General features: G+C 39.5%; 1 protein-coding gene across 1 annotated transcript; it reads right to left on the bottom strand.

Moving 5' to 3' along the window:
- Positions 1 to 251: 251 nt before the first annotated feature.
- On the bottom strand, positions 252 to 16,679 carry HSD17B13 (hydroxysteroid 17-beta dehydrogenase 13). Its single transcript, XM_043447963.1, has 7 exons — positions 16,344 to 16,679; positions 13,079 to 13,186; positions 11,568 to 11,699; positions 9,146 to 9,252; positions 6,737 to 6,874; positions 3,100 to 3,216; positions 252 to 1,392 (listed from the first exon to the last, which is right to left on the bottom strand). The coding sequence occupies exons 1-7, from the start codon at positions 16,551 to 16,553 to the stop codon at positions 1,302 to 1,304; spliced, it is 903 nt and encodes a 300-aa protein (XP_043303898.1). The 5' UTR covers positions 16,554 to 16,679; the 3' UTR covers positions 252 to 1,301.
- Positions 16,680 to 19,808: the final 3,129 nt, after the last annotated feature.

Below are 19,808 nucleotides of genomic sequence, written 5' to 3' on the forward strand. Positions count from 1 at the left end.
TAGTACTCTGTGCAGTGCCTCACGTACGAAGGACTCAGTAAGTTTCAGTGTATAAACCTCCTAACAGTCAAAGAAGCTGGAGATGGCAGAACCCCTGATCCCTCTCTACGTCTGCAAGCTCTGTCTGCTTGATAATACCCAGGTCCTTGCTTTCTGAAAGATGCTCAGAGATCAAAACTCTTAATTTTATAACTACAAGAGGTTATTTTTTAAAAGCACAGCAACATATTTATCATTTTTTTTTTCATTTTTTAAAAATATTGTTTTTATTAATGATTTGTGTTTAATCATTTGCTTTCACTTAGGATAAAACAGGAGGATAGTATAAGCCAAAGCAGTCTATATAGCATTAGTGAAAAACAGAGAAAACTAGATTATTCTTGATGTACTTGAAGTCAGATTTTTTTTTCCATTTTACAAACAACAACAACAACTCTATTTTCCCTTCCATCTCTCAGATCCACAGTACAGTATTAAGTAGCTGGCCTAGCATCCCTGCTTAGCTTTCATTTTTGAAGCTCAAAGCTGTCTAAACATCTCTGTTACCAATGATACGTGAAAGCGTAAACTACAAAGAAAGAGGTTACCATGGGGTTAAAATTTCAGATTTAATCCTGAGATTCAAGAGAGGGTCACTTTTTGAAATGTCACAGTATTTTAAGAGACTATGAAAAGGGCAGAAAGTGTGGAGGGCACACTCTTGGATATCAAATCTATATCAGGAACAGAATAAGGTTAAGAAAGTACTGTTACGGGCTGACGAAAAAGGGAGAAGCTAGAGAGAGCTTCCAAATGTTGACTTGCATAGGTGTAATCTGTCTCTTTTTTGGAGTACAGCCATCTGCTTAAACTTGGTCTCTAACTGCTAGCTCACACTGTGTACTTGCTGACATTCTGCGGCCAGGCTACAGATTTACTTTAAGAACAGTCTTAAAACGTCCCTGTGTGAATAAGTTCTTTTTGTATTTACTCTCAGGGAGGTAGCTTTGTCCACCTTTAAATGAAAAGAAAAGAAATGAAATCTCTTAAAGAAAAATGACCTCTTAAGTATGTTTACATAAGCATACAAGTTTTTAAGAGGCACAGAGTGAAAAATGGATCTATTAAAACTGCATGCATAATCTTGAGAAATAGACAGACAGGTAATTAGTCTTGTTCATTCGACCACTGCTAATGCCAAACCAATGTTTTTTTTTAATATTAACAGCATTGAAAAATGTGAAATAGAACTTTGAAGCATTGACTCTAAATTTAGTTCCATATCATTAAGGTGCATACATCTCAGCCTGGAGCTCATTTATTCATTTCATTTTGATTTTGTGGCCAATCACTGCTTCAAATTGAACATCCTGTACATGATTTATGGCTGCCAAGGCACGTTCAGGAAGAAATCTGTATGAAAGAAAAGATGAATGTTTTTCAGTTTAAAATCTTGGACATCAGAGTTCATTTTTGTTGTCAGTTAAAATAACCTGAGAGTTGTCTGGATTGCATTTAATTTTTTTTCTGTTCTTCCTTTCTTTCTTTGTCTATCTCTCTCTTTGTGTGTGTGTGTGTGTGTGTGTGTCTTTTAATACTCGCAGTTCAAATATTATGCAAATATAAAGAAAGCACTGATATATACCACTCTTCTCACCTTCTTATATTAATAAACTCTTGCTTAAAATCTTATGTGAGTAAAGACCGAAATATGAAGGTCTGGACTTATATTTGTAAATGTCAATGAATCCTGATGTTAAGAGTTCACAGAGCAACGGCACCATAATCCATTTAATGAGTTTCTCCACTTCTTGAGTTTTTACTGCATATCTATAATATGGTACTTTAAAAGCAGCGACTGCCTTTGAGGAACTTCTTGTTTAACTAAGAGGTTAAGCAACCTGCTCAGATGACTTCATTGGGAATTCTAGAAAATGTTTAAGAAAGAAATAGTACCATTCCACGAAAGCTATTCCTAAAAGGAGAAGAGGAGAGAATACTTTTCAAATCAGTTTATGAGGTAAGTATTATGCTGACCCAAAAGTCAAAGACATTACAGAGCAGGGTTAGTTTAATCTTTAGAATGACTCAGCGTAATTCATTATGTTAGCAAACTAAAATGGAAAGACCAACAATCCTCTAAATATATTCAGTAAAACTTTTGACAAAATTCACACTACTCTTGATGAAGACTCTCATCAAAATAATAATAGAAGGGAACTTCTTCAACCTGATAAAGAGCAAATGAAAAAAATCTACAGCTGATATCATTCTGAATTGTGAAATTGTGACTACTTTCCTCCTAAGATCAGAGACAACACTTGGATGTGTGATTTTGTCAGTCCTCTCTGACATTGCAACAGGAGGTACTAGCCAGTGTGATAAGGCAAGAAATAAAAAACATAGAGATTGGGAAAAAAAAGAAGTCGAAGTGTCTTGATTTGCAGACAATATGATCATCTATGTAAAAGTATCTGTTAGAATCTACAAAAAAGCTACTAAAAGTGAGTACAGCAAGGTTGCTAAATACAGATCAAAATGCAAAAATCAAACACATGCTAGTAACAAATAATGGAAAATAGAGATCTTTTAACATGTCATTTGCAATAGCATCAAAGATTTGAAATGCTTTGGGGTAAACCTTACAAAAACTGCGTTAAGACTTATACACTGAAAACTACATGATGCTGTAGTTTCAATATGTTCACATATTAAAAAAGATAAAAAAATAAAAAGAAGAGATATATTGTGTTCTTTGTGCTCTTGGGTTTGAAGACTCAATAATGTTAATATGTTCATTCTCCCCCAGTTGATCTATAGATTCAATGCAGTCTTAATCAAAACCCCAACAGGCTTCTTTATTTTTAGCTAGTTCACCATATTGCATTGTCTTTAAACTGTCTTTTCTTGTCTCTGGCAAAGGCTGGGTGGAGATGGTGGATGTAGTAGAGAAAATGATTCATTCTCTTTTTATAGACTGGGTAAGGTAACAACAGAGGCAACTTAACTGTTTTCCCCAGGCATGGAGAGTTTCCATGGCAACTTTCACAACTGAAATTCTCTCCATAATGATAGCTCTATCAGTGTTTTAGTATTTTAGGTGTCTTGTGTTGTACTTACCTCTCTGTTGTTAAGGAGATATTGATATAGGATGGAACAAAAATCATTTTCTTATCGGTAAGTATTCCATCTATCAAGCTTCTTACAACTTCATCTGTATCCAACACAGGCCATATTCTGTGATGAAAAAAAAAAGTTGGATTCTTTTTATTATTTTTTTTATAATTAATGAAGGCAGGAAAATGATCTCTTCATCAGTTAGGATTTAAAAGTTTCCAGAATTCACTGCACAAAGGCCACCTGCCTCCCCTCCCCCACGCCATGATGTCTCATCATCACAATCTTCTACTTTCACATCCCATTCAGTGTTTCATGGCTCACTCAGTCAAAACATCAAAATGGTGGAGACGAATTAGATAGAAGAGGAGGAGAGGAGGCAAGGAAGCCTAATGGGTAGAATTGACCATACGACAGAAAGAAAACACTTGGCATCTTTCTTCAGCGCTCGTTAGCTACAGGAAAAGAAATTCAGACTAAGTACACTTGCTTTCTTGTGGAGGTGTCCCACAAAACTGGACTGTTTTGTACTGACTTGCCTGTACTACAGTTTAATGAGAGTTCAAGGTGTGTGGGGAGAGTATTATGTTACAACTGGAGAGGTGTGACCATTCTTATACTCAAGACTGTACACATGAGTTCTTGAGAAGTATAGGGTGCTGCCTCTTTCCTCCCTGATTTCTCCTACCTGATTCTATCAACTCCATCTCTAAGCCAAGCCTGACAGTATATGGACAAGTCAGCCTTTGCCAAGGAAATTCAGAATCAGGGAGTCTGGGTGGGACCAGAGCCAAATTTTCAGCATTGCCTGGGTCAGCTCTTAGGATCACCCTAGGAACCTACACACCTGAGGTCACATTATTTTTGTTTGTTTGTTGGCTGAATCATGCAGCATTCAGGGTCTTAATTCCCCCAGCAGGGACTGAACCCATGCTCCCTGCATTGGGAGCTTGGAGTCAAAACCGCTCAACTACCAGGAAAGTCCCCAAGGTTGCATTAGCCTCACTCTTCTATCTATTTTGCCTTCTCCACCTGAAGACCTGGTCCTCTGGGCACACACTGAGCCTGAATGCTTACTAAGAGGGCTTTTATTGGGCCCAGTTTCTTATTTAAGAAAAATGAGCCCAGAGTCCCAATTGTATCATGGTATTCACTAATATACGGTGTTGAGTACTTGTTAAATGCCTGTGTTCTAACTCAGTTAATGATTCAACTGCCAGGGACTGGCTCCAGCTCCAGAGATGACACAGCAGATTTAGGGTTTCAGAGTCAGTAGCTTCAAATCTGGCATGTGGCGTGTGCATGCTCAGTCGTATCTGACTCTAATGAGACTGAGCTTAAAAGGGAATTTGTTAACTCCATTGTGAGCGTGCACGCTAAGGCACTTCAGTTGTGTTCAACTCTTTGTGACCCTATGGACTGTAGCCTAGCAGGCTCCTCTGTCCATGGGATTCTCCAGGCAAGAATACTGGAGTGGGTTGCCATTTTCTCCTCCAGGGGATCTTCCTGACTCAGGGATTGAACCTGTGTCTCCTGCATTGGCAGGTGGGTTCTTCACCATCTGAGCCACCTGGGAAGCCCTGTTAACTCTTTTGAATGACTATATTTAGGACTAATTCCCTTTCAGTAGTAAATTGATTTCACATTAGCAAGCTTAGTATATTTTGTTAACTTGTAGCAGAATGTATACTGGAATTGAGGCAAATTTGTGAAGCAGGTGTATTAATTTTAGGGTCCTTATCCTCATCTTTCTGCTTTTCTTCCTCTTATTTCAGGGCCAATTTCTCCTCTCTTATGATCTGAGATCCTCCCTTACCACAGACAAAGTATATATTTGCAGAAATTCACCTTGATCATTTTGACGGTTTTCCTTATGGCTCAGACAGTGAAGAATCTGCCTGCAATGCAGAAGATGTGGGTTTGATCCCTGGGTCACGATTCCCTGGAGAAGGAAATGGCTACCCACTCCAGCATTCTTGCCTGGAGAATTCCATGAACAGAAGGGCGTGGTGGGCTATAGTCCATGGGGTCACAAAGAGTCAGACATGACTGAGCAAATAACAGTATCACTTTCAAGGGTTTAGAAACTCAGGGTATTGCTGTTACTAGAAATGTTTACATTTTAAAGGAAGACAGGGTGGTAACCGTGACCAAATGCGTGTGGTTATATTTACTATGTCAATGTTTTCCAAGCCTGTCTCCAGAGTTAACTGATATGGTGGTAAAGGAAGCAAAACAAAGCAAAATGCGTTATTCTTAGAACTCGTTCCAGTTTCCTGAGTCAGAATTTCTAAGGGAGAGGCTAAGAACATTTACTTTTTATATAAGCACAGGTGATGATTCTTAGGATCAGGCAAGTTTGGAAAATGCTGGAGGACTTTTTGCCAGCCCTGTGGTCAGTGCTGGGAGGAAGATGGTGGAAATGAGGCAGATTCCTGTGCTTTTCCATACTCTATTTGAGGAAGATGAACCACGAAGGGGAGAAGGGGATGTTAGGTATCATTCATGTTGGGGGTGTGGTTCCAAGAGAAGGCACCTCTCCATCCTGCCCACCCCCATTCTCACTCCCTCTTAGCACCTGCGTGGGTGTTGAATCTTTCTCCTGGACATGAATAAACACCCATTGCTGGATGAGTGGACACAGTGGGGGAAGGAAAGGGCAGGATGAATTGAGAAAGTAGCATCAGAATATATACTCTGTCATGTGTAAAACAGATAATTAGTGGGAAGTTACAATACAACAGAGGGAGCCCTGCCCAGCATTCTGTGATGACCTGGGGTGGGGGACGGGGGGCGTGGGTGCGATGCAGGAGAGAGAGGTTCATGGGGGGTGGTGTGTGTGTACATATCATGGGCACTGAGTTACTTCGGTGGTGTCTGACTCTTTGCGACCCCATGGCTCCTCTGCCCATGAGCTTTTCCAGGCAAGAACACTGGAGTAGGATGCCAATTCCTCTCTTCCAGGGGACCTTCCCAACTCAGGGACTGAACCCACGTCTCCTGCATCTCCTGTATTGCAGGTGCATTCTTCACTGCTGAACCACCGGGGAAGCCCCTATATATATTTGGGTTGACTGATTTGGGTTGTTGTGTGGCAGAAACCAGCACAACTTTGTAAAGCGATTATCCTCCAATTTAAAAAAAATAAAAAGTGATAATGTTGAATGTTGAAAAAAAAAAATACCCATTGCCTCGATTCATTGGCAGCTGATCTCGCCTGCTAGTCCCTAAAGCATTTCCCCCTTCGTTCATCTGATTTCAAAGTGAAAACATAAAGGCAGTTCAGTAACGTTAATAAGAAAAAAATGTTTTTCCTTTTCCATTTTTCCCCCTATTTTCTCAATTGACCCACCTACAAATTTCTCATGTAATTTTCATAGGAATTTCCCATGTAATTTTCATAGGAATTTCTCATGTAATTTTATATGAATTTCTCATGTACTTTTCATAGGAATTTCCCATGTAATTTTCATAGGAATTTCTCATGTAATTTTATATGAATTTCTCATGTACTTTTCATAGTAATTGCTCATGTAATTTTCATAGTAATTGCTCATGTAATTTTCTTTCTAATTTCTCATGTAATTTTCATACTAATTTCTCATGCTATATTTCTATGCTAACTTGATCTTGGCCTCCCCTTGTACTTGGGTTTTTGGTGAACCCGGTATTCACAAAAACTGGGCAGAGGCATGAAGTTTTGATACCAGTTTTTCCCAAGGCTTTAAGTTCTGATGTCAGGGCTCGGTGGAAACCAACAGCAGCAAATTTGCTGGAACTGTAAAAGAATTATCCATCCCTGTTAGCCAAGGAAAAGTGAAACACATTCTTCAACTCTCTGTGAGGAGAAAATGTTGATTTTGCTTTGCTTGAGAACTGATAAAAGCCAAACCCCCAAATCTTCCACTTGGTCATCTATTTTCATATCTGGTTTCACTGAATTGTGACTGTAGCAGTGATAACAATAGAACAAATTTTAATAAAACTTCAACTTCATTACTGCTCACTTTTCCACCCTACATGTAGCTTTCCATGCAACCTTTAAACTTTTTTTCTAATTAGTTTTTACTGCTATTTTTATTTTGAAAAATATGAATCAAGAAGAACATGTTTAGAAATATTACATAACTAATATTTGTATTAACAAGCTTCTGTGGGATTCTGTGGATCTCTACTTTCTCAGTGGTTTCTCTCTTGAAATGTAGGTTCACTCTGGCTTCTTAATTTCACTGTGAACATCTGGAGTAAAAAGACTTTTGGTGTGCGACCTTCAACATATCACCTTGTCTTTTTCCTTTGAGTTTCTGATCTTTAAAATGCTGGTAATAAAATACATGACTGTCTTGAGGATTAAACTGCATAATAACTCTATTACTTAAAAGTAATATGCATAATAACTTTATTACCTATAAGGAGCTATGTAATGTTAATTGTATTTTTGACCCAGACGACAATAAGAACAATAAAATTAAAGGCTGACTGCTTTCTTAAAGGAAAAGAAAAAAGGAAAACTATTACTCCATTGGGTTTCCACATTTCTAAACATTAAAACAATATTGCATGTTTAATCTGTGAAATTCTGATCTGTGTTTTACGATGGTAGAGGCAGCTTGAAATAAACATTTGTATGTGCTTGGACACCTTAACCTACAGTGAAACTCAACTACATCTGTGACTATTTTCAGCGTCAGAAATAATTTGATTCATGACTAAATTCAACCTTGAACATGGATGTGCAGGTAAACAATAAACCAGCTATCTACCTATTCATCCCCAGCCACTGATAAACATGTTAACAAGTTAAATTTTTCTATGAGGTTGATATAAGGCTGGAAAAAGATAATGAGATGCCATTGAAGGAGGTACAAAGAAAAGATTTTTTGCAAAGAGTGAATCCTTGGGGCCTTCTTACCTTCTTCTTTTTATGTCCTAGTTGTTTGTTGTTTTGTTGTTTAGTCGCTAAGTTGTGTCCAAGTCTTTGTGACCCCCATGGACTGTAGTCTGCCAGGCTCCTCTGTCCATGAGATTTTCCAGACTAGAATATTGCAGTGGGTTGCCATTTTCTTCTCCAGGGGATCTTCCCAACCCAGGATCGGACCCTCATCTCCTACATTGGTGGGTAGATCTTTACCACTGAGCCACCAGGGAAGCCCGTGTCCTTGGTAGAGCATGGACTATGCTATCTGCATCTTTCAATATGGTAGAGGCTTTCTCTCAATTTTACTCTCTCTTTCTCTGCCTCTCTCTCTCACACACACACACAGTCTCTCATGACACAAGCACACTGGAAAACGTTTTGTTCCAGTGGCCACTCTGTTTAGCTTTTCTTGGGCATAAGGGCCATTGCACAGACTTACGTTCATTTGGACTTATCTGTATGTTTTGCTTCTTAGCCTGTGAATTCCTTATTTCTCTTATGGACATCTAGTCATTCCAGGATACAATGGAAACATGCTTGGCAATACTGTTTTCTTTCATTGCTATGCAGAGGAGTTTTCAGAAATTTAAAAATATTTTAAAAGATGAATTTCATTATTTTAGGAGAAGTCATTTTTAAGAGTTTATTCCAAATTACTATATATATTCTATAAATCCAAATTACCTGCTATGAAATTTCTTTAGTTTTTATTTTTTGCAAGACATTTGATTTTTTGTTGTAAGAAGATTCAAAAATGAATAAAACGTAATTCTAGCTCTCTGAAAAGAATTAAAAAATGAAATAAATTACCTGTTAGGCAGATTGGAATCTGAGGTCTAATAAACCCCTAAAGGGGCTTCTCAGGTAGCACTAGTGATAAAGAACCTGCTTTTCAATGCAGGAGATGAAAGAGCGGCCGGTTCGATCCTTGGGTTGGGAAGATCTCCTGGAGGAGGGCATGGCAACCCACTTCAATATTCTTGCCTGGAGAATTCCATGGATAGAGGAACCTGGTGGGCTACAGTCCATGGGGTCTCAAAGAGTTGGACAGGACTGAAGCGACTTAGCATGGATGCATGCAAATGCTTCCAAGTGTAAAAATACATAACACTGATAGAAAGTAATACTTACCAATATGGAATAAGATAAGGAATCACTCCGTGACCGCACACTGAAGCTACTGTGACAATGTGGCCATGGTTTCTCCTTATCATCGATGGAAGAAGTGCTTTTGTGATCTTCAGAATCATTGCAGAGAGAGAAGTAACAATGACACAGGTGTCAGATTTCCCAACTAGGTAGTTTTATTTTTTTTTAATTAATTAATTTATTTTAATTGGAGGATAATTACCTTACAAAACTGTGAAGGTTTTTGCCATATATCGACATGAATCAGCCACAGGTGCACATGTATCCCCTCATCCTGAACCTCCCTCCCACCTCCCTCCCCATCCTATCCCTCTGGGTGGTCCCAAGGCACCAGTTTTGAGTGGCTCTGATTCATGAATCGAACTTGCACTGGCCATCTATTTTCCATATGGTAATATGGAAAAGGCTATTCTCTCAAATCATCCCACCCTCACCTTCTCCCACTTCATATATATATGAAGTATTACATATTTTTAAACTTGTAAGAGGTTGCCACGCCCTTCTCCAGGGGATCTTCCCAGCCCAGGGATCAAATCCACAGCTCTTTGATCTGTTCTTTGCATCTGTGTCTCTTTTGCTGCCTTGCATATAGGGTTGTTGTTACCATGGTGGTTTTATTTTTAAGGCAAAATGTCTTTTGAGACAACTTTTACAATGAAATGAAATATATGCCAAGATTCCATGATTACTTCTCTATCAGTGATAGAAATGAAAAATGATTGGAATGACTGGTTTAAGCTGACACTGAGCGCTGTGTACCATGTACCACATGCCAAAAATTCATCCTAATGTCCTTTTCCTTCCCTTCAGAGGGAATCCATAAACTCTCTTTTATGGATCCAACAATGTTATTAAGCGAAAAACTCAAAAGAGTTTTCAGAACGGAAAAAATTCCAGATGGTAATCTTATATCTTGTGATTTCTTTGGTTTGGGACTTTAGCTTTCTAACAAGAAGAATTAAAACCCTGGATCAGTTTCAGTAGAAAAAGTTGAGTCCTGTACTGACCCACGGTCATTAGGCAACATGATTAGGTTTAGGATCTCCTATTTGTAATATTGCACATCATATATTGATGCCATAGGAAACAAAAAGTCTTTCTTTACCTCCAAAAAGCTTTCTGTTTTATGAGAAATATCAATAATATTTTATAAGAATTTTATAGGTTCACCCTGTAGACCCTATGCAAATTCATAGAGCCAGAACTGCTAAACCACGGCACCCCCAAATTCCTGACCCACAGAAACTGTGAGAGGAAAGTAAACATTTATTCTTGCTTTAGTTCACTGAGTTTTGTAGTGCAGCTATAGAGAGCGATTGCATGGAGTCTCTTTGTGGTTCGTGGAAATAATAATTCATTCTCATTAGCATATGTAAAAGGTTTGGGAAAATGAGGAAACATATCTCTTTTTTTCTTCTCTCTCCTGGAATCCTGCTCTGTCCTAGATTCCCCACTAACACTGAGGCTCTGGAAGATTAATTCATATAAATGTTCTCTACAAAGGCACATTTTCGTCTCTCACAAAACCAACCAATTTTAAGAGGTCTGTAGAGCTGTATCCCTAAGCTCCAATCTGATGTGGACCTTGTTCCAGATTCCCATTCAAAATAGTTTTCAACTCTTATACAACCCAAGTAGGGAGCTCTTTGTCCTACAATTCCGTGACATAAGGTCGCAAGGGAATGTACACAATATGTATTTTCTCTAAAGCACCAAAAAGACACACACTGACAGTCCTTAGCAAGCAAAACAAACAAGTGTTAGTCGCTCAGGCGTGTCCAGCTCTTTATGATCCCGTGGACGGCAGCTCGCCAGGCTCTTCTGTCCATGGGATTCTCCAGGCTAGAATATTGGAGTGGGTTGTCATTTCCTTCTCCAGGGGATCTTTCCAACCCAGGGATCGAACCCAGCTCTCCTGCATTGCAGGTAGATTCTTTACCGTTTAAGATACCAGGGAAGCCCTGTCCTTAGAAAAGCGCCACAAATATCCGGTTGGCCAGAAAGTTCATTCAGATTTGCCATCAGCTGGCAAAACCAGTATGAACATTTTGGCCAGCCCAATATTCTTTTTGAGGGCCTAGCACGTGCCAGGCTTTGTGTAGGTACTGGTGGATGAAACAGACTAACTAGCCTACATTCTGGTGAGTTGTGTTTCCTTGAACCCTATGCCCTTCAGTCAGTTGTTACTCAGTTGCCAAGTTGTGTCTGACTCTTGGCGACCCCATGGACTATAGCATGCCAGGATGCCTTCTGTCAGAGACACCAATATTTGATGATTGTTGTTTTAAGGCAAAGATATGCAGTTGTCCATCCAGAAGGATGTGAACTCAATTATGAATTTCATGTACCTTAAGAGAAGTTGTCAGACATGCACAACCTAGGGATGTTTCTGACTCACACTCACCCAAAAATGTCCTAAGATGTTGACCTCAAAAGTTTTGGTGATCTCTTCATCTTTTGTACTAAGAAGGTCAGCTGGGTATACTGTCCCAGCGTTATTCACCACAATGGTTACATCACCAACTTCTTTCTTTACCTTTTGAAATAGAAAGAACAGTCATTGGGCACATTACAGAATAGAGATAGAAAGTTCATTGGATGTATTATAAAAATGCAAAGTTTTGGGACTAATATCATCCAGGGATCAGATTCTTTATTCTATTTGATGAGATCGCTCAGAATTCGAGGGAAAAAGAGCATTAGCTCAAAGAGTGGTTACAAAGGGAACACTGTCATAAAACTGAGATAAACTGTTTTTTTTAACAGCTAAATTTCAGTACCCAGTACATCATAGATTTTTTTTTTGAAACTTACCAATAAAGTGAAATTAGTGTTTGTGTTGATTAACTGATACATCAGTTCTAATCAGACATTTAAAAACTGCTAATTGAGTAATCCTAGTTTCACCACCTAGGTCATGTGTACTGGCTACACGACCTTGGTCTGACATATCAGTTCTTACCAAATATTTTTAAAGTGCTAATTGAGTAATCTTGGCTTCTCCACCTACTAGCTACATGACCTTTGTCAGACTTCACCTCCTTGTTTTTTTTTTTTTTTTATTGATTCATTGCATTTATTGATTCTACGCTGAGTCAAGAAAGAAAAAAATATGTATCATTCAAGAATTTGTTGCCAATAGGCCATCATCATAGAAGTTTACAATCCAAATCCATGCTCCCACTAAATAATAATAAATTCCCAAAACAGTAAAGTCATCCCGTGTCAGTAATGCTACTGAATAGCCTAAACAAACAAAAATGTAGTTTGGAGGAATCCAACTATAACTTAGGCCTCAAGAAATTCTCACAGATAAAGTGCCAAGGGAAATGAGCAGACCATAGCCAAAAATCACAAAATGCACAAGTGACAGCCAGCAGGAACAAAGAGATGGCAAATTAGAACTGGATGATTTCACCTCTTTGAATCTCAATTTGCTCATCAGTCAAATGAAATTTATAGAGTTACTGTAGGGATTAAATTAAAGGGTGGAAATGTCTATCAACTATAGACATTTCCACCCTTTAATATTTATTTTTTCCCATAAAATCCCAAAGAGCAAATAATTAAAGCAAAAAGTAAAGGAACTTCTGTAAAGGTGATAGGGCTAAAAGGAAGACTAGAACATGATCCTTTCCCCTGGTGATAAATCTTTGTTCTTTCACTCTGTAATATTGATCGAACTTCTGATTAGAATGAAACTGACTAATAACACGAAACAATAATAATAGGCAGAGTTGAGTGGATCATATGGAAGAAAAAGTGTATGTCCTTCCTTGTAAACACAGTTACCTCAGTTAGCAGAGGCTAAAAAAAAAAAATCTAATTTAAATTAGGCTGTCAGAAAGAACATTTTCATATTCCATGGAAAGGGACATAAAACCATGGGAAGAAATTTGTACCCTGAAGTCTCACCTGGTTTACAGAGCTGTAAATCTCTCCTCTGTTACTGCAGTCTACCACAAACACATGTGTAGTGGCCCCTAGTTTTCGGCATTCTGCTGCAGTTTCCTCAACACCATGCTGTAATTGGGAAAAAAAACCAAATTCTGAAAGGTGTAGGTCAGTGAGTAGACAAGAGGGAGGTAGAAAATAGCTGAGATTAAATTTTTTCAAAGATTAAAATTCAGAGGACTTCCCTGGTGGTCCCATGGTTAAGAATCTGCCTTCCAATGCAGGAGACGCAGATTTAATCCCTGTTTGGGGAACTAAGATCCCACATGCTGTGGAGCAATGAAACCTGTGTGTCAAAGTAGAGAAACCCCACCAAAACTAGAGAAAGCTTGCTGCAACAAAAGCCTGTGCAGTCAAAATTAAAAAAAAAAAAAATTGAAATAGAATTTCCTCCTTGTTTGTGAGCAAATTTCATGAGAGACGCTGCTTGACTAATTTGCAGAGGTCGTAACCTGGCTTTTCTGCCAAGGAAGGCTCATATTAGTCTCATGTTTCCACCCTGTTTTGTTGTATTCTCACAGCTTAAAGAACATGCTTGAAAGATATTGCTGTTTGTGGTGTCATGAAGGGAGATGTTTGAGTATGGAGAAGAAAAGAAAAATCAACTGTATATTTACCATATATTTGTTGAGCACCAATTATGTAATAGATAAATTCTAAACAAGTGGTAATTTTAAACTATATACCTCTGCCCATCAGACTTTTCTCGACAATTCTGCTTTAATCCTCTAGAAGGGAAGGAGGAAGAAGGACCCTTCTTTGAGCAAAACTTTCATAGAGAGACTATGCTACTACTCTCAGGGGCATAAGATTATATTCTTCAGGTGTCCTGGAGTGAAAATGGGCAAAGGCCACGGGATAGATTCTCGTCTATGTAACTGCTTTGCATGTAACTCCAGGACTTAGAGACAGAGGAACTCATTTTCAGCCTAAATTCAAAGACCTCTTTCCTAAAATAAAGTCACCCTGATGCTTCTTAACCTACATTTCTGGAAAATTAGCATTCTTTTCAAGCTTTGACATCTGTTGAATTTCATAAAGACGATTATAAACTATTTAAAATTATCCTTTTTTCCCTTCAGAATTTGTTAGCTCTTCTCTGTGATGAAGAGTCAGGATGTCTTGAAAGCCCTTTGGGCATGTTGGGATGTTAGTGGTGTGGCGGTTATTTGGGGCTGTCCCCGAATGAGTGTTGGGTGGTTTTCCTTTTCCAGTAGGGATGACTAATAATATGAAAAAATAATAATAGGCAGAGTTGAGTGGTTTGTATGGAAGGAAACAGTATATATCCTTCATCCAAGGTCATTGTCCCTCACAGATTTCTGAGGCGTTTCAGAGGTATAAAGAAGGAGGTCAGGAGACTCACTATTTGGGTTTTAGCTGGGAGCTTGTTCGTTGCAGATTACAAGATGACACTCTTTTGTCTCTAGAATCAAGGTCACTCGAGAGCTATTAGCAGTCTAAGTTTTCATCAGATGCTGAGCTAGAAAACTGCGAGATGTAAAGCCTTGTCTTCATAAGCAAAATGCTTGCTTCAGCTCCAGCATGTGGTATGTACTCCACTTGTCACGGTTCAGATTTAATGTGAATAAACCATTAACATGACTTGTTGTGTAAGGCAAAAGAAGCCAGCATAACAGAAAGACAGTTTTTGATAGTTAAAGGAGATCTGAGTCACACTTACAGCCTTAGAGTGAATCACATAATACCTTAAATATTCAACCATAAACATGCAAGGACTCAAAGGAACCCTGTGAGGCTAGGTGACCCATCCTTCAGACAGAATCTTAAATAAGTCATTTTTACTTCTTATCATTGGGATTTAAAAAATGCATAATAAATGTCAGATCTTTCTCCTAAATATACATCTGGACGGATCCAGAGTTTAAATTTCATGAAGCCCTTCTCATGAATTTATACTTATTTATTTATTTATTTTTTTGATAAACACCTGAGAACAGCAAGCAGTCATTTTCTCAATTTATAAATTCTTGTCCTTTTCTTGAAAGTGTATTGAAATCTCTTCAAGGACCAAACTGATGCCAAATAACTTTTATGTGTATCAGCTTATTTACAAGTGCTCATATCTGTTATATAAAAATATATCAATTTTGTGTGTATTATTATTTACTGAATAGAAAGAACCAGAGAACTAGTTTTCTAAATTCAAAAGACATTTCTGAAGGTCTTAAGAAAATAGGTGCCAATTAGACATGTTGGCAAAGAACATTAACATATGGCAACTAAAATCTCACTGTGATTTGTAGAAACACTCTCAAAAAAAAAAAAAAACTGGATAATTTTTTTCCAATCCTAAAATTCTGTAAGCATTTTTTCTGTGAATATTTGCATGGTCGTGTCAGAATTAATAAGTTTAGGAGACCCTGGACCCTTTGCCATCCTGTGGTTAAGAGTCAGTACTTCCAAAGCAAGGGGCGTGGGTTCAGTTCCTAGTGGGGGAACTAGAATTCTGCACACCATGTGGCTCAGTGAAAAAATTAAAAAAATAAAAGCAGAGCAAAAGTTTAGGGAAAATGATATAAGATTTCAGTTTAGAGTAGTTAATTTAGTGTTTACAAATATCAGTACACACAAAAAAAATACAAATGCCCAGGAAAAAGTCTGATTCTCTTCATGGAAGTGTATTAAACATAACTAACATTTCCTATAGCCAGGCATTGTTTTAAGCACTTAAATAGGAATTTATTTAGTCCTTCTTTCTGTTAAGAGCCAGATGGTAAATATATTAGGATTCTGTGCATGTAAGAGTTGGGCACCAAGAGGTTCTGTTACATGTTCTTTGTTTTTCATCTGGTTTTTGCCTTGACAGTCCTTTAAAAAATATATCCCTAGCTCAACAGGCTGCTCTGGGAGCAAGTCTGGCCCACTGGCTGTAGTGTGTTAACCCCTGTTCTTGCCCATCCTGTGAACTGTTATTCCCATTTCAGAGAGAAGGAAACTGAGGCTGGGAGAAATTAAGTGACCATTCAATTTAAACAGTTTGGAAGTAGCCTGGCTTCTGAATCTGTTATCAAACCTGAATATGAGGACATCAAACCATTCTAATGCATGTGTAAAGCTCTAAGAAATGTAGTTAACACACTTTGAAAAAGAAAAATACAAAGATAAGCAAATGCTAAGTCAAATAATTTTTAAACTGCCATCTCACTTGTATGGGCCTTCCCTGGCGGGTAACTTTAAAAGATGGGCAAATGATGTCCAGTACCTTATTAATATCCCACAGAACCAGTCTGCTTTTCTGTTTTGCAAATTCATAGGCGGTCTGCCTGCCTATTCCATGCCCGGCTCCTGTAATGAGAACAATCTCCCCAGCCACAGATTTTCTTCTCCGGGGAATGAAAACCTTCACCAAGGATTCCAGGTAGGAGTAAATGATGATGAGCAGAAGCAAAAGGAGATCCAAGATAATCTTCATGGCTCTGCTCTGTACTTTTCTCCTCTGCCTCAGTTCCTGTGTCGTCTCAGCAACGTGCCCTCCTCTTCAAAGAGCTTCAAGAATGAGCTGTATTCTAGGTGTTGCTGGGGCTGGCCAAAGTAGTGAAGATTTGTAGGCAGGTTTTGGTCACGTGTTCTAATGGGTTAGATACCCCTTGAGCTTTTGAAGCAGGGCCAATTGAGAATAAAAACTTGGCACAGGGACAAGAAAACTCAAGAGAAGGTACTGTCCGGATTTGCTTTCTGAGAAGCACTTCTGTACTATGTTTCATCATGTCAATTGAAAAAAAAGAGGCCCAGCCTAAAAGCTGAGTGTGTGTGTCTGTGTTAGTTGCTCAGTCGTGTCTGACTGTGATCCCATGAACTGCAGCCCGCCAGGCTTCTTCGTCCTTGGAATTTTTCAGGCAAGAATACTGGAATGGGTCGCCATTCCCTTCTCCAGGGGATCTTCCCGACCAAGGGATCGAACCTGGGTCTCCCACATTGCAGGTGGGTTCTTTACCGTCCACTGAGGGCTATAGGATGACATTACAGCTTGTCAGATAGTACTGTTCCAAAGATGTAAAGTGAAGTTCCTCAGTCGTGTCTGACTCTTTGCAACCCCATGGACTATAGCCGGCTAGGCTCCTCTGTCCATGGGATTCTCCAGGCAAGAATATTGGAGTGGGTTGCCATTTCCTTCTCCAGGGGATCTTCCCAACACAGGGATCAAACCTGGGTCTCCTGCACTGCGGGCAGACTCCTTACTGTCTGAGCTAGCAGGGGCTCCCCAAAGATATAAGGAAGTGGTCCAGTAGCTACGACTCTGTTCCAAGGGCAGAGGGCCTGAGTTTGATCCTTGTTTGGGGAACAAGATCCCACATGCCCACTTGACTTTGTCCTCCAGGATGTCTGGCTCTAGGTGAGTGATTATACTATCAGGGATATCTGGGTCATTAAGATCTTTTTTGTACAGTCATTCTGTGTATTCTTGCCACCTTTTCTTAATACCTTCTGCTTCCATCAGACCCATACCATTTCTGTCCTTAACTGTGTCCATTTTTACATGAATTGTTCCCTTGGTATCTCTCTTTTTCTTGAGATCTCTAGTCTTTTCCATTCTACTGTTTTCCTCTATTTTTTTCCATTGTTCACTTAGGAAGGCTTTCTTGTCTCTCCTTGCTATTCTTTGGAACTCTGCATTCAGATGGATTTCTCTCTCCTTTGCCTTTCGCTTTTCTTCCTTTCTTAGCTGTTTGTAAGGCCTCCTCAGACAACTATTTTGCCTTTTTGCATTTCTTCTTCTTGGGGATGGTTTTGATTCCTGCCTCCGGTACGATGTTACGAACCTCCATTCGTAGTTCTTCAGGCACTCTGTCTTTCATATCTAATCCCTTGAATCTATTTGTCATTTCCACTGTATAAAGGATTTGACTTAGGTCATACCTGAATGGCCCAGTAGTTTTTCCTACTTTTTTCAATTTAAGTCTAAATTTTACAATAAAGAGTTCATGATCTTAGCCACAGTCAGCTCCTATATACAGCTTCTCCATCTTTGTCTGCAAAGAATATAATCAAGCTGATTTCAGTATTGACCATCTGGTGATGTCCATGTGTAGAGTCACCTTTTGTGTTGTTGGAAGAGGGTGTTTGCTATGACCACTGTGTTTTCTTAGTAAAACTCTGTTAGCCTTTGCCCTGCTTCATTGTGTCCTCCAAGGCCAAATTTGCCTGTGACTCCAGGTATCTCTTGACTTTCTACTTTTGCTTTCCAGTCCTCTATGATGAAAACGATATCTTTTTTTGGTGTTAGTTCTAGAAGTTCTTGTAGGTCTTCACAGAACTGTTCAGCTTCAGCTGTTCAACCCACAAATTGGAGAACAATTAAACTGAAAAGTTCTCATACGGTTACAAAAGTTCTAGGGCCCACAACAGATTTCCCAACCTGGGATCTGGCAAAAGGACTGAGAACCCCCAGAGAATTTGACTTTGAAGGCCAGTGGGATTTGATTACAGAACTTCCACAGGACTGGGGGAACAGAGACTCTTGGAGGGCACAAACAAAACCTCATGTGCACCAGGACCCAGGAGAAAGGAGCAGTGACCTCACAAGAGAACCAGAGAGCAGTGACCTCACAAGAGACTGAACCAGACTTGCCTGTGAGTGTTCAGGAGTCTCTGGTGGAGGCATGTGTCAACAGTGGTCAGCTGGAGGGTCAGGAACACTGACTGCTGCAGTCCTGGGAGGTGTGATGTGCTGGCGTAAGTCCTTTTGGAGGAGGTCACTGTTACCCCATCATAGTTCGGCCTCAGATCAACCTACAGAGAAGGAACACAGTCCCACCCATCAGCAGAAAAATGGATTAAAGATTTACTGAGCATGGCCTTGCCCATAAGAGCAAGACCCAGTTTTCCCCACAGCCAATGCCTCCCATCAAGAGGCTTCCATAAGCCTTTTATCCTTATCCATCAGAGGGCAGACAGAATGAAAACCACAACCACAGACAACTAACCAAGCTGATCACATGGATCACAGCCTTGTCTATTCGATGAAACTATGAGCCAACCATGAACAGTTCAGTTCAGTTCAGTTCAGTCGCTCAGTCGTGTCTGACTCTCTGCGACCCCATGAACCACAGCACGCCAGGCCTCCCTGTCCATCACCAACTCCTGGAGTCCACCCAAACCCATGTCCATTGAGTCAGTGATGCCATCCAACCATCTCATCCTCTCTCGTCCCCTTCTCTTCCTGCTTGCAATCTTTCCCAGCATCAGGGTCTTTTCCAATGAGTCAGCTCTTTGCATCAGGTGGCCAAAGTATTGGAGTTTCAGCTTCAACATCAGTCCTTCCAATGAACACCCAGGACTGATCTCCTTTTGGATGGACTGGTTGGATCTCCTTGCAGTCCAAGGGTCTTCTACAACACCACAGTTCAAAAGCATCAATTCTTCGGTGCTCAGCTTTCTTTATAGTCCAACTCTCACATCCATACGTGATCACTGGAAAAACCATAGCCTTGACTAGATGCACCTTTGTTGGCAAAGTAATGGCTCTGCTTTTTAATATGCTGTCTAGGTTGGTCATAACTTTCCTTCCAAGGAGTAAGCGTCTTTTAATTTCATGGCTGCAGTCACTATCTGCAGGGATTTTGGAGTCCAGAAAAATCAAGTCAGCCACTGTTTCCACTGATTCCCCATCTATTTGCCATGAAGTGATGGGACCAGATGCCATGATCTTAGTTTTCTGAATGTTGAG

Source organism: Cervus canadensis, chromosome 26, assembly GCF_019320065.1.
Source record: "Cervus canadensis isolate Bull #8, Minnesota chromosome 26, ASM1932006v1, whole genome shotgun sequence".
Classification (NCBI taxonomy): Eukaryota; Metazoa; Chordata; class Mammalia; order Artiodactyla; family Cervidae; genus Cervus; species Cervus canadensis.

Excerpts from the sequence above, each read along its gene's own strand:
- HSD17B13 (XM_043447963.1), bottom strand. The coding sequence starts at position 16,553 with ATGAAGATTATCTTGGATCTCCTTTTGCTTCTGCTCATCATCATTTAC. Across the intron at positions 13,187-16,343 it reads TTCTGTGGGATATTAATAAG|CATGGTGTTGAGGAAACTGC; the intron begins GTACTGGACATC and ends TCCCAATTACAG. Across the intron at positions 11,700-13,078 it reads TTTACAGCTCTGTAAACCAG|GTAAAGAAAGAAGTTGGTGA; the intron begins GTGAGACTTCAG and ends CTATTTCAAAAG.